Here is a 15685-nt window from a genome sequence, read left to right as displayed (position 1 = left end):
CCTGGGAGCAATTTATGAAGTCCACTGCTGTGCCCCCTAGGGTGCACAGTTGGTGTCCTGGCATGTCAGGGGGGCCAGTGCACTACAAATGCTGGCTCCTCCTATGACCAAATGGCTTGGATTTGGTCATTTCTGAGATGGGCGTCCTCAGTTTCCATTATCGCCGAAAATCAGAAACAACCAAGTCCAGGGACGACCATCTCTAAGGACAACCTAAATTTACAGATTTGGGAGTCGCCGACCGTATTATCGAAACAAAAGATGGATGCCCATCTTGTTTCGATAATACAGGTTTTCTCGCCCGTCTGGGAACGTCCCACGAGGACATCCTCAGGAAAACTTGGGCACCCTTTCGATTATGCCCCTCCAGGTGTTCTCCGGCAGGAAATCCCAAGAATTCTATCTATGGCTCTGCGACATGCTTTAGTCTGGAATCATTTCAATCTAGCTAGGTTTAGGTGCCCTTGAAAACCCAGGAAAAACGCAACCAAGGACTAAGAATAAGGATTAGGAAAAAAACAAACCAAAAAAAAAACCCAACTTACATCTATTTCCTGAAAGTAGCTGGCTGCAATCTAACCTAATTTTTAATAATGCACTCGCATCAACTGTTCTACAGGTTTCAAAAATCAACACCACTAAATCAAATGCAAAACAAATACAATTTTAGACAAAAAGATGCATACTGATGGGTACAGCGATATAGGAAGATGTGCTAATCCACAAATTCAAATTGACTAATATCTGGAGGCTGGGAATTCACAGCTACAAATATGATTTTTAATCTTCCCCTGGATCACTATCCAGCTTATTTTCGAAAGTGATGGGCGCCCATATTTTGACCCAAATCGGGAGATGGGCGCCCAAAACGGTATAATCGAAAGCCGATTTTGGGCGCCTGCAACTGCACTCCGTCGCGGAAATGGCCAAAGTTGACGGGGGCGTGTCAGAGGCGTGGTGAAGGCGGGACTGGGGCGTGTTTATCAGCCGAACAGAGATGGGCGCCTTCGGCCGATAATCGAAAAAAAATGGGTGTTTTTAGCGAGAATTTAGGTCACTTTTTTTGGACCCTTTTTTTTTCATGAACAAGTCCCAAAAAAGTGCCCTAAATGACCAGATGACCACCGGAGGGAATCGGGGATGACCACCCCTGACTCCCCCAGTGGTCACTAACCCCCCTCCCACGAAAAAAAAAAACAACTTTTAACAACTTTTTTTGCCAGCCTGTATGCCAGCCTCAAATGCCATACCCAGCTCCATCACAGCAGTATGCAGGTCCCTGGAGCAGTTTTAGTGGGTACTGCAGTGCACTTCAGGCAGGTGGACACAGGCCCCCCTCCCCACCTGTTACACTTGTGGTAATGTTGAGCCCTCCAAAACTCCCCAAAACCCACTGTACCCACATGTAGGTGCCCCCCTTCACCCCTTAGGGCTATGGTAATGGTGTAGACTTGTGGGCAGTGGGTTTTGGGGGGGGATTTGGGGGGTCAGCACACAAGGGAAGGGTGCTATGCACCTGGCAGCTATTTCAATGTGTTTTTTTTTTAATTTGTAAAAGTGCCCCCTAGGGTGCCCGGTTGGTGTCCTGGCATGTCAGGGGGACCAGTGCACTACGAATCCTGGCCCCTCTCATGACCCAATGCCTTGGATTTGTTCGTTTTTGAGCTGGGCGCCTTTGGTTTCTATTATCGCTGAAAACCGATAGCGCCCAGCTCTAAAACGCCCAAATCCTAGGCATTTGCCCCGCATAACCCGTATTATCGAAAAAAGATGGGTGCCCATTTTTTTTGAAAAAACGGTTTGTCCCGCCCCTTCGCATGGCCGCCCACGGAGATGGGCACCCACTTTCAATTATGCCCCTCTATGTAGACTGGACAAAATCAACTGACCTCCATTAATGTTTTTACTATGACCTTTCAACCTAACTTGCTGTGCAACAAGAACCAAAACTTGCGTACAAAGATTTTTTACCTTGTAAATCCAATTACCTGCATGGAATGCCTCCTTTGGCATATATGGCTGCAAATGCAGAAGGTGCTTTAGTGTGATCTCCAAACTAAAAACAAGAAGCAAATAAACAGTATTAACCCCCAGGCTCTATTTAGCATTACTTGAGTTGCACGTGCAAATCCAGTTGTATTCTTGATTTATGTGTGCAACTTAATTAGGTAACAAGCCAATCAGCACTGATAATTGCCACTTTATTGACACTAAGGGGATATTTATTAAAATGCAGTAAAAGTTGGGCTTTTACTGCACCTTAATTTCCCACAAAAGTGACTAACCTGAGGTAGCTCAGTACCACAGATTAGTCATTCATGTGATATATAAAAAATGCTGCTTGTGATCAACCTGCCATAAGCATCAGGCCACTTTTTAAATATGGCCCATCAGACATACCAGATCAATGTAAAAGTAACAAAATATCTGAACCTCAAAATCTAATCATCAGTCCTTTGAGACATGAAATTGCGACTTATCTTGTAGTATAACAAAACAAGTTACTTCTTTATGTTTCATATTTCTATGGTTAATTTCCTTATGTTGCGAGAACTCTGCGGAGGGGGGAGGACAGAGCCAACTGAGCATGGAACTCGGGAGGCTGGAGCCTGAAGAGGGAACTTCAGGCTTTATGATGGGGAAATTCTGCATTATTTATTTTTAGTCTTTTTACATAGAATGTTGCAAAATTTTAAAATACCACACAAAAATAATATCACAGAATGCTATAATAAATGAGCATGCAAATTACTCCTGCGTTAAAATCACGGCAGTAACACACAAGCTCACTGATTCACGTCACCTTTCCTGTCAGTGCCTGTCTGTCATATAAAGGAATTTTTCTCATCCAGTAATTCACAACCCGAGATGGGGCTAATGATTGCCGTTTAAAATGGGCATCATGGCCATGGTAAAAAAGCAGTACAAGGGTGGATTTCAAGCCCAGTTCCTCTCCCAAACCCCAGGGCTTCTGGATTTTGGTCTGAAGCTTCAGCGCACTGGTCATGTGGCTTCCCACATTTACAAATATCTTCTTTGTAAATCCAGCACTAAATGTACTGGTTTGCGAAGGTGCTGGGAGGAAGACTTGCAGCAACCTATTTCTGGCAAGCTGTGGGAATTGCTTTGGAAGTCCCTTTTCAGGTGCTCTAACTCTTCTACCACCACGCAGTCTATATATTTCTTTCTGCATAGATCCCTCTGGACGCCGTATAAGTTGCATGTTATTAATCCCTCTAGTCCAGCTGTCTGTTGGTCTTGTCACTCCCAAACGGGTACTCTCAGGCATCTTATATTTGAATGTGTGTGCCTTCACAAGTACTGGTCAGAAGTCTGGTCCCAGCTGGTAGCCATTTTTCCCCTCCCTGGCTCCATCTCTTATCAATTTGTGATTCTTCGGGAACAGTCCTTTGGGGGGTCAGTTAACTCCTAGTGAGGGGGCTCTTGTTGGTGCCATGGTCTCTTTGGCATTGAAGGTGATCTTCTCTCACTGGAAGTCCTTACATCAGGCCACTTATCAGGAATGGTGGAACTCATTGCTCCAAATGTACAAATTCGAATTACATCCGGCGAAGAAATCTTCTCGCTTCGCTTCCTATAGGGAAAAATGGCTGCCACTGGTGTCCTATTTTGCTTCGGTACAGAGTTAAGCACTGAGGTTGATGTATTTTGTGGCCTATGCATGCTCCATGTCTGGATTTGTATCCTCCAGCACCCCCCTCCTTTTTTTTTTTTTTTTTTTAATTATTTCTCCACCTCCTCTTTCTAAATGTGTTTCTAGTTGTGGATAATTGTTTCTTGAATGTGAGCTCCAGTTTTGCCATGTTTGTAACTGTTGCTTGTTGAACTGTGGTGAGCTCTTGCTTCTATTGTATTATGTTGAAATCCAATAAAATATATTAAACTTAAAATGGGCATCAGAAGGGCTTTCTTCAACAGAGATACAAAAACCTTGCCCCACAACAATGCATTTACCACATCACTAGTGCAATTGTCTAAGGCCTGCCATCCTAATCAGACCAACAAATCTGTACACAGGTTCAGTGCCCATGGTCATATGCATGGAATGTTCAATCTCACAGATACCCATGGGGCCTAACTGGGGAAAAATCTATCCATCCAAAACCCCTTGTTCTGTCAACGGGGTTCAATGGACCACCCAAACCCAAATCCACCTCCCAAACAACCAGCCCCTCCCCTCACCATCCTCTGCAACATGTTCCACTAAATTGGAAATCTTAGATTCAAACTCAGCAAACTCTGCACAACCCGCCCAGAAGGCGTACAATCTGATCCCCCAAAAAACAGAGAACACACCACCACAAACAACGTATATGAGTTAGTCAAAAAGGACTATCTACCAAACACTCCTTTTTAGCCTCTCTCTATCAAGTTCTGTAGGCCAAAGCCAGACTTTTCCATGCATGAAGCTCTCACAAGCCATTTACACACCTGCTTCAACTTTCTAAGTTCAGCCATATAGCATGGCACAGAAGGTGCTGATTACCTGGTACCTTCATACATTGCAGACATCCCTGTAATCCAGTGATCCCCAAACCTGTCCTGGGGGAACCCCAGCCAGTCACGTTTTCAGGATATCTGCAATGAATATTCATGAATTAGATTTTCATGCAATGGAAACAGTGCATGCAAATTAATTATGAATATTCATTGTGGATATCTTGAAATCCTGACTGGTTGGGGTTCCCCCAGGACAGGTTTGGGAATCACTGCTGTAGTTCATTCCTTCACCACACTGTCAACACTCTGAACCCCCCCCCCCCCCCCAAAAAAAAAAAAAAAAAAAAAAACCCAACAACCACCAAAGGTAGCAAATAGCCAACCACATCCTTATTACCTCTTGAACCCTCCTCACCTTACAACACTCCCAACTAGGCAACCATTTTTCCACCTGGACACCTAACTGAAAGGATAACACCTGATGATCAGACCTCTGTTTCTCAGCAAAAATCAATCTAAACTTCATACCGCACTTCCCAGTCTGAAGGGTAAACACCAAATTCAATATTTGTTCTCCCATGTGCTTTTATCTCTCTACCTACTGCATGAAGCCCAGATCCAACATACCCAACCCCAAACATTGCTGTAGAGGCTTGTCAAAACTTGCATTAAAATCCCCAAGCACAACAGCCTACTAAACTCCAACATTACCTCCCCACTTATATGCAGAATATGCATCATCTGTGCCACAGATTTATCCAACACTAAAGGGGAGGGGGAGGGGGAGGGGAAGGGGGATGGGATTTGATATATTGCATTTCAAATCAAAATGGTTTGCATATTACACAAAGGTACTTAGTATGTACCTGGGGCAATGGAGGGTTGCCCAGAGTCACAATGAGCTTAAGTGGGAATCGACCGCAGTTCCCCAGGTTCGCAGGCTGCTGCACTAATAAGAATAGCCCTACTGGGTCAGACCAATGGTCTATTTAGCCCAGTATCCAACAGTGGCCAATCCAGGTCACAAGCACCTGGCAGAAACTCAATTAATAGCAGTATTCCATGCTATCAATCCCGGGACAAGCAGTGGCTTCCCCCATGTCCATCTCAATAACAGACTATGGACATTTCCTCCAGGAACTTGTCCAAACCTTTTTTAAACCCAGATACGCTAACCACATCCTCCAGCAATGAGTTCCAGAACTTAATACTTTTGGTGAAAAAAATGTTTCCTCCTGTTTGAAAAGTATTTCATGTAATTTTATTGAATGTTCCCTAGTCTTTGTACTTTGTGAAAGAGTGAAAACAAATTGATTCACTCCACTCAGGATTGTTTAGACCTCAATCATATCCCCCCCCACCCCCCTCAGTCATCTCTTCTAAAAGCTGAAGAGTCCTAACCTCTAACCTTTCCTCATATGGGAGGAGTTCCATCCCCTTTATCATTTTGGTTGCTTTTCTTTGAATCTCTTCTAATTCCACAATATCTTTTTTGAGATATGGCGACCAGAACTGAACACAATACTCAAGGTGAGGTTGCACCATGGAGCTATACAGAGGCATTATAATATTCCTGGTCTTATTTTGCATCCTGTTCCTAATAATTCCTAGCATCTTGTTTGCTTTTTTGGCCACCACCGCATACTAGGCAGAAGATTTCAGTGTATCGTCTAGAACGACACCTAGATCTTTTTCTGGAATGCCAATTACTAAGGTGAACCACTACTACTACTAATCATTTCTATAGCTCTACTAGACATACACAGCACTGTACATTGGACAAGAAGAGACAGTATGATTTGGATTATTCTATCCAATATGCATCACTTTGCATGTGTCCACATTAAACTTTCATCTGCCATTAGGCTACTCCATCATGTAGAAGCTGGGTATCGTACCAACAACCAATACATCCCACCCTAGTCACTCTTGACAAAAACTCAATGATTTCTTAAAAAGAAACTTAACCTCACTTCCCCCACTCTGGGAAAAGCTGGCCCTCAACTACCATCTTCCACTCAATCAACAATGCTAAAAAGAGATTTGAAGAGTGAAGATTTGTTAAAAAGAACACCCCCTGGATGTGGAAAATTATTTCTGGGTGGGAAATGCTCTCAAACCTATTCAGTTTTTACACTGACCACACTGGTACAAACTTCTTTTGGAACAAGGTAAGTTATTTTGTTCTTTAATTACTGTGTATGTGATATCTGCAGTAACAATTACTAATAGCCACTTTGAGAAACATTTAAAATGTTTGTTAAGGTTTTTCTCTGTGTACAATTGTTCTAAGCCAATTGAACTCTGGAATAATAGGGTCAACTGGTGTTCTGAGTACACTCCCCCCCCCCAACTTTTCTGTCTTTTTCTTTTGATCTCAAACAATATAATACTCCAGAGAATAACTAATATTTCATAATATTAATTTTGGGGATTTTCCAAACTTTTAAACATAACAGATCAGATTTAAACCATTGCAATAGGTACACATTTTCATCTAGAAGGGCCATTTTAAGCAACATCATATCAAACAGGTCAATCTGTTCACTCGTTTGTTTTTTCTCAGCAGGCATCTCCACTCTATGTGAGAAACATGCATCCATGGCAAAGGTCTGAGACAGGTGTAGATTCCCAATACTTTCTTTAAAACTTCTTAAAGATTGAGAAGATTACAAACCGGATCAATTGTTTTGGGGTTCAGCCTATCACTGGGTCTTGTTCGGCTTCTTTGTATCGAATCTGAAGAGCCAGTTGAAACTGAAGAAGGTGTGGGAGATGCTTTGCTTCTTCGTACCACAGACTGAGGGGGCACTTGGGAGCCTGATGACATTCTTTGACCATAGTTTCTGTGTGAAAAAGAAAAAAAAAAGATCTACAGAAGGAGTCCCCATTTATAACTAGAAAAGAATATTCAGTTTACTGAGCCAAAAGCATGGTTTTCCAAGATATAATAAAATGGTTTTCAATTACTGCTAATTTTATCTGGTATCCCAGTGATTTCCAAAGCTGGTCCTAGAGGCATCCCACCAGCCAGTCAGGTTTTCAGGTTATCCACAATTAATATAATTCATGAGAGATTTGTATGCAAATATCTCTCATGAATAATATTCATTGTGGATAGCCTGAAAATGTGACTTGGCTGGGGTGCCTCCAGGACCAGGTTTGGGAATCACTGTGGTATCCTGTATTCCACTCCAGTGCTTCTCAACCCAAGAAAATGCATGAGTAAATCTGCTTACCAAGGAGGCAATGAATACAAAAATATATCTTGTGCATATTCATTGTGGATATCCTGAAAACCAGTGGCTGGATGTGCCCTGAGTACTGGGTTGAGAAGCACTGTTCTACTATACCAAGATGGTTTATTTTCTGGCACCCTTTTAAGCATATTTTCAAAGCACTTAGACTTACAAAATTCCATAATAACCTATGGAACTTTGTAAATCTAAGTGCTTTGAAAATGAGCCCTTTGTTTACTAACCAGATGGAGCTGGACAGAGAACCCTCAGGAGCATGAATCAATATTACCATTTAATACATTGTTACCCTCTGAAATAATGTACACACAAGCTCCATTCTTCTGTCCTTAGGACTAGGTTTGCCATAGGTTTAGTAGGAGAGAATAGCTCAAACCAGTTCAGGTTTTGCACTGTAGAGCACAAGAGTTTTTAAGCAGTATATACAATAAGATAAAATCAGGGACTTGATCAGGCTGTTCTTATGACAAGAAACCAGGTGGCAAACCTCCTCCCTCAACAGATCCATCTTCAGCAAGCAAAAAGCACACCATATCCATGATACTCCTGGAAAAATTATGTGCGAATAATTTAGAAATTCTGTAAGGGTCTGCATTTTGGTCAAAATAATTATTCAAAAAGCTATAAAAATTAAAAATGCAATACAGAATCTATGCCACATTCCCCTATGAGTGCACTGTCCTTCCTCATTCCTTTTACTCCTCCCTACCAAGCCTGACCCCCTTAGGCTTAACTCCTCTCATCTCTACCTCCCTTCCAACTCCAAGCTTCACTCCTTCTAGACTACTCCTCTCCACTGTATCTCTTCTCTCTGGTCCTTAACTCCTCTGCATGCTCACTCCCCCTCCAGCCCCACCCTGAAGCCTGACCCCCTTCAGGCCCAATATCCTACCTGCTTTTACTTGCTTTCTGAACACCTTTAACACCAACCCCAGCCATGCTCTTACTTGTTCCTGTCAAGTTCCTTGCCATGCCTCTGATCAGCCCCCTCTTCTTTATTTATTTGTTACATTTGTATTCCACGTTTTACCACCTATTTGTAGGCTCAATGTGGCTTACATAGTACCGGATAGGCCTTTGCAGGCTCCGGTGTGCCAGTGTGAACAAATACAGGGTGATGTTGTGGTAAGATCAAGATTATTATTTATTTACTGCATTTGTATCCCACATTTTCCCACCTATTTGCAGGCTCAATGTGGCTTACAATGTTCCGTCATAGCATTCGCCATTCCAGAGACCTGGTGGAAGGAGGATAACCAGTGGGACACTGTCATACCGGGGTACAAATTATATCGTAGTGATAGGGTGAATCGGATTGGTGGAGGGGTAGCATTGTATATTAACGAGAGCCTTGAATCAAATAGATTGAAAATTCTGCAGGAAGCAAAACACTCCTTGGAATCACTGTGGATTGAAATTCCATGTGCAAAGGGGAAAAGGATAGTGATAGGAGTGTACTACCGTCCGCCTGGCCAGGACGAACAGACGGATGCGGAAATGTTAAAGGAAATCAGGGACGCAAACAAACTGGGCAACACAATAATAATGGGGGATTTCAATTACCCGCATATAGACTGGGGTAATGTAACATCTGTACACGCAAGGGACATAAGATTTCTTGATGAAATCAAGGACAGCTTCATGGAACAGCTAGTTCAGGAGCCGACAAGAGAAGGAAAAATACTAGACTTAGTCCTTAGTGGTGCTCATGATCTAGTGCAGGGGGTAACGATACGAGGGCCGCTTGATAACAGTGATCATAATATGATCGGTTTTGATATTGGCATTGAAGGAAGTGAAACTAGGAAATCAAGTACGCTAGCGTTTAACTATAGAAAAGGTGATTACGACAAAATGAGAAAAATGGTGAAAAAAAGACTGAAAGGAGCAGCTCGCAGAGTAAAAAACTTGCATCAGGCGTGGAAGCTGTTTAAAAACACCATCCTGGAGGTTCAGGACAAATATATTCCACGTATTAGAAAAAAGGGAAAAAAGACTAAACGTCAGCCGGCGTGGCTAAACAGTAAGATAAAGGAAATCATTAGAGCCAAAAAAACAATCCTTCAGAAAGTGGAGAAGAGAACCAACTGAAAGTAACAGGATAGATCATAAGGAATGCCAAGCCAAATGCAAAGCGGAGATAAGGAGGGCAAAAAAGGACTTTGAGAAGAAATTAGCGTTGGAAGCAAAAATACATAGTAAAAACTTTTTTAGATACATTAAAAGCAGGAAACCGGCCAAAGAGTCGGTTGGGCCGCTGGACGAAAATGGTGTTAAAGGGGCGATCAAGGAGGACAAAGCCGTAGCGGAGAAATTAAATGAATTCTTTGCTTCGGTCTTCACCGAGGAGGATTTGGGGGGGACACCGGTGCCGGAAAGAATATTTGAAGCGGGGGAGTCGGAGAAACTAAACAAATTCTCTGTAACCTTGGAGGATGTAATGGGTCAGTTCAGCAAGCTGAAGAGTAGTAAATCACCGGGACCTGATGGTATTCATCCCAGAGTATTAATAGAACTAAAAAATGAACTTGCGGAGCTACTGTTAGAAATATGCAATCTGTCCCTAAAATCGAGTGTAATACCGGAAGACTGGAGGGTAGCCAATGTTACTCCGATTTTTAAGAAAGGTTCCAGAGGAGATCCGGGAAATTATAGACCGGTGAGTCTGACGTCGGTGCCGGGCAAGATGGTGGAGGCTATTATTAAGAATAAAATTGCAGAGCATATACAAAAACATGGACTGATGAGACAAAGTCAGCACGGATTTAGTGAAGGGAAGTCTTGCCTCACCAATCTAATGCATTTTTTTGAGGGGGTAAGCAAACATGTGGACAATGGGGAGCCGGTTGATATTGTATATCTGGATTTTCAGAAGGCGTTTGACAAAGTGCCGCACGAAAGACTCCTGAAGAAATTGCAGAGTCATGGAATCGGAGGTAGGGTATTATTATGGATTAAGAACTGGTTGAAAGATAGGAAGCAGAGAGTAGGATTGCGTGGCCAGTATTCTCAGTGGAGGAGGGTAGTTAGTGGGGTCCCGCAGGGGTCTGTGCTGGGTCCGTTGCTTTTTAATGTATTTATAAATGACCTAGAGATGGGAATAACTAGTGAGGTAATTAAATTCGCCGATGACACAAAATTATTCAGGGTCGTCAAGTCGCAGGAGGAATGTGAACGATTACAGGAGGACCTTGCGAGACTGGGAGAATGGGCGTGCAAGTGGCAGATGAAGTTCAATGTTGACAAGTGCAAAGTGATGCATGTGGGTAAGAGGAACCCGAATTATAGCTACGTCTTGCAAGGTTCCGCGTTAGGAGTTACGGATCAAGAAAGGGATCTGGGTGTCGTCGTCGATGATACGCTGAAACCTTCTGCTCAGTGTGCTGCTGCGGCTAGGAAAGCGAATAGAATGTTGGGTGTTATTAAGAAGGGTATGGAGTCCAGGTGTGCGGATGTTATAATGCCGTTGTATCGCTCCATGGTGCGACCGCACCTGGAGTATTGTGTTCAGTACTGGTCTCCGTATCTCAAAAAGATATAGTAGAATTGGAAAAGGTACAGCGAAGGGCGACGAAAATGATAGTGGGGATGGGACGACTTTCCTATGAAGAGAGGCTGAGAAGGCTAGGGCTTTTCAGCTTGGAGAAGAGACGGCTGAGGGGAGATATGATAGAAGTGTATAAAATAATGAGTGGAATGGATCGGGTGGATGTGAAGCGACTGTTCACGCTATCCAAAAATACTAGGACTAGAGGGCATGAGTTGAAGCTACAGTGTGGTAAATTTAAAACGAATCGGAGAAAACTTTTCTTCACCCAACGTGTAATTAGACTCTGGAATTCATTGCCGGAGAACGTGGTACGGGCGGTTAGCTTGACGGAGTTTAAAAAGGGGTTAGATAGATTCCTAAAGGACAAGTCCATAGACCGCTATTAAATGGACTGGAAAAATTCCTCATTTTTAGGTATAACTTGTCTGGAATGTTTTTACGTTTGGGGAGCGTGCCAGGTGCCCTTGACCTGGATTGGCCACTGTCGGTGACAGGATGCTGGGCTAGATGGACCTTTGGTCTTTCCCAGTATGGCACTACTTATGTACTTATGTACTTATGTACTTATGTACAGAGTAAAAGATACAATTGGTGTTACATAGAGAGCATGGATGACATAATTGAGTTAAGCAAGCAGATATAGTAAGAGAACATACAGAATATAAGGTGGAGTGGTGATGTGTTACAGTTTCAGTTATTGATCATTGTGGTATGCCTTGTTGAAGAGATAGGTCTTCAGGGATTTACGAAAGTTAATTCGGTCGTAAATTGTTTTTAAGTTAAGCGGCAATGCATGTGGCACAGCCACATTAGGGAATCGGAGAACAGAAGAGTTGTGATATGTCCATTATGTGCTTTAGTTTGGTTGTATTGCAGAGATTAGGCATTTAAATTGGATCGGTAGGGTATGCCTCTTTAAACAGGTTGGTTTTTAGTGATTTCCAGAAGTTTAGGTGGTCGTAAGTAGTTTTCAAGGCTTTTGGTAATGCATTCCACAGTTGTGTGCCTCTTTCAGTGACACAGCCTGCCACCCACCTGGACAACTAATGTCATTTGCCTCATTTGTGTTGCATGGGTCTAGATCGACGTCTTTGATAGTCACCCCATCTAACAAATAGGATGCTCTTTTCACCTGCCCACCTTCTACAGCCAAATTCTGCACAAAATATGACATTTTTGTGATAATTGAGGTATATAGTTACAGAAATTCCCCCCCCCCCCCCCCCCCCCGTGATGAGTACAGGATGATAAGAATCTAGAGGTAACAGATGAAGCTGATATTACAAACTATCTTATTTTGTGTTAATGCCCATGTTAACCCTGGCAGCATAAGGACCCAAAAAGGGGTCGGTATCACAAAGTTTGAAACACACTGATCTTGAAATCTAGTACAAATTATATCCCCAGAATACAAGACTAAAAGTTGAAAAACTGTCAAGTGTATCCACAATATCTCTTTCACATCTTATATCAGGAACTCACTGCCCATATAACATACCCTCTTTATTCTAATATCTAGGAAATAAGGAGATATTAAATATCAAGCATCGAAAAATCTGACTTGAATCGCTCAAATAGTCAGAGTACTTTTCAGAGGAAAGGCCTCTTTATTTCCACCTTCTAATCCCTACAACACAATTTAAGTTTTCAATAAAGGACTGAACTAATTACTTTCACTTACTCCCTGCTAAACATTTGCAAACTGCCCTCAGCTTAAACTTTTCTTCCCATGTATCTTACTCATCATTACCATAATTTCTTAGACTGCTTTCAGGACGCTTTTTATTTAACTCACATTAATAAGCACATACTGAGGTCAATATTCAGCTGGCATAGTGATCACATTAAACTTAAGCACCAAAACAAACATTCAACACTGCTATATGCATCTTCAACCTTTGTTGGTCCTGGGAATCAGAGAGGCCCCCTCACATGCTGTCTTCTTGCTTTAAATTACAAAACTTCTAGGGACTGGTGTTGTCTTCAATACTGAACAAAGACTCAATTATGACATTGTAGTTTTCAAATCTCTCACACTGTGTCCACTATTTCCAGCTTTAAATGATCATTTGTTTGATATTTTGTTGGACTATAAAAACTGTCTTGGAAAGTAGGAAGAACTCTGTGCTTGTTAACTGTCACTATTAGTGAAACACCGTCTACAAAGCTAAAACCTTCAAGTAAAGGCCTGCAAGCAAGACAATGAACATCCCAAACAAGCACTAGTTCTCTGTCTTGCTGTGAGGGTTGCCCTACCCTTATGCAGACCCCAAAGCAGCCCCTTCCACTCCCACCCCTTCTGTAGCACAAACTTACAGAGATCAAAACCCTATAAGCCCCTGTAACCCCAAGAATACTAGAATGGTCAAGAAATGCTACTTAACCCGAACAAGCATGCACAAGACATGCATTTGACTGTCCTCACACACCCAGCACACGCATTTGGGAGCTCGAATCTTCCCCCCCTCCCCCCAGCGCCCATCATCACACGCACTTGGGCGCTCGCCTTCTCACCCTCCCTCTCTTCCACTCTCCCCAGTGTAGCATATCTTCTCCTCCTCTACCCATCCGCGATCCTGCACTTCTTCCTCAATTCCATACGCCCCCTTCCCCATCCTACCTTCAAACTCATGCCTAAAGTCGCTTGCCACCGGCTCTGTTTTCCTTCTCCGGCGCCCCGCCCCCCTTTGACGTTATTCTTTGTCCCTCGTTCGCATTCCGCACTGCAGGAAAAAGGAAGTTGCGTCAGAGAGAGGTGTGTTGCGAGCCGCCTCCAAGACAAATTGGAACGGAAGATTGGTGTCGGGGGCGGGGAGGGGAGGAGTTTGATAATGAGGAAGAAGTGTTTGCTGGCTGGGAGAGATCAAGGAAGGAGGCTATGATATGGATTATACAAAAGTGTGTGGATGTGTATGCATGTGTAAGATTTGCCTGTAGGTGTTCCTCAGGTTTGCATTTTGGTGGAACTGTTGTATACCTTTCTTTTTATTTTATGAAATGAGTATCTGCTCGTATTAGTGTTCATGCTCATAGTTACAATTTATTTGTCTGGTATAAGTTTCTGTGACAGCACTTAGGCACTGCTGGTAGGGCCCTCTTGGATAAAAGGCAGTTAAACACGTAATTTGTGTTTATAAAATAGAGTTGTGGGTTGATTTTTTTAAAAACTAGTCCTCTGATATTATGTCCCACGTGTATTAATTTGACAACACATTAGGCCAATAAAAGTTATCTGAATCTGTAAAAGAAGTGCCGCCCTTCTTGATGAGAGGAATTCCATGAATGTATTAAGAATGTAACTAGTATAAAAGCCCACCTTTTTGAGGTTGCTTTTAACTCCTAACTCCTATTCACTTGTTCAGTACCCATGTCTGTTTTATCACTCCCACCTTAAGTAATTCCCTTATCCTTAATTTGCCCTGTTTGTCGAGCAGGGACTGTCTCTTACATGTTTAGTGTACAGCGCTATGTACATCTAGTAAAGGAGTATTCCTACTAAATGTGAATCTATCATTTTCCATAGCCCATTTAATTCACTGAACCTGTGCCCCTCAATTGGTGATAAACCCCTTCCCTTCAGAGAGGCAATCAAAATCTTAGGCTTCATTTTCAATACCAAATTGACCTTTAAATCACAAATAGTCTCTATAATTCTCTCCTCACTTTTTGCAATACACCATATTTGCTCCGTCTACCTCTTCTCCGCACTCTTATCCTGGCCCTAGTTATATCCAGACTTGACTATTGCGACTCCCTTTATGCCAGACTCCCTCTTTACTCCGGTAAGCACTTACAGTTAGTCCAATCCACTACTGTCAAAATGCTTCACAACTCCCACTTCTTTGATCACGTCATGCCCCTCCCATGCTTCGAAAATTGGCTTCCTATATCCACAAGTGTCAAGTTCAAAATCCTCCTGTTAGTCTACAAGATTCCTTCCATGGGTCCCACAGATCAATCTAGAGACTTGTGGGTTGTGTCCCTCTACCAGCAGGTGGAGATAGAGAGAACCTCTGAGGTTTGCTATATATGGACCTGTGCAGCCAACTGAACCTCAGTATTCTCTCTAGCAGGTGGAGGGACATCTCTGTGCAGCTCTGGTTTGATCTGGCTACTGGTGTCCTTTGGGCCTAGTTTAGCACAGACAGGGGTTGAGTGGCTGTTTGCAGCTTGTGATGTACACCTGGTAGTGCCAGGTCCCTCCCAGTCTCCCCCCACCTTTCCTCCATCGCCCGGGGCTGTTGGCCTGATCGGGTGTTTCCTTTCTCTCCTGACTAAAAAAAAAAAAGGTAAGAGACTTTGTTTTTGTTTAATCATACGAAGGAACTAGACGTTCTGCCGAGTCAGTTTTGAGGCAGGCGTTTGTGGAGCATGTCAGTGCCTTCTAAGGCGGCTAAGCGCTGCTCCCGGTATGGGG

The 15685-nt window shown here is 42.9% G+C and overlaps 1 protein-coding gene across 2 annotated transcripts in view; it reads right to left on the bottom strand.

The window, feature by feature from the left end:
* PACRGL (parkin coregulated like) overlaps nucleotides 1–13983 on the bottom strand; it is a 55333-nt gene extending 41350 nt beyond the window's left edge. Inside the window, exons 1-3 of one of the 2 annotated variants that reach the window (XM_030191233.1) lie at nucleotides 13889–13983; nucleotides 7139–7307; nucleotides 1989–2056 (exon numbers count right to left, since the gene is read on the bottom strand). In XM_030191233.1, the coding sequence (XP_030047093.1) occupies nucleotides 1989–2056; nucleotides 7139–7291 (221 nt within the window). In that variant the 5' untranslated portion in view covers nucleotides 7292–7307; nucleotides 13889–13983. Of the gene's footprint in view, nucleotides 1–1988; nucleotides 2057–7138; nucleotides 7308–13888 lie in introns of those variants that run through there. The other variant, XM_030191234.1, reaches the window with a different exon arrangement.
* Between the last annotated feature and the right edge of the window lie 1702 nt (nucleotides 13984–15685).

This window comes from Microcaecilia unicolor, chromosome 2 (assembly GCF_901765095.1).
Source record: "Microcaecilia unicolor chromosome 2, aMicUni1.1, whole genome shotgun sequence".
Taxonomy (NCBI): Eukaryota; Metazoa; Chordata; class Amphibia; order Gymnophiona; family Siphonopidae; genus Microcaecilia; species Microcaecilia unicolor.
Note: the sequence above shows the minus strand (reverse complement) of the source record. Positions and strands in the feature narration are given on the sequence as shown.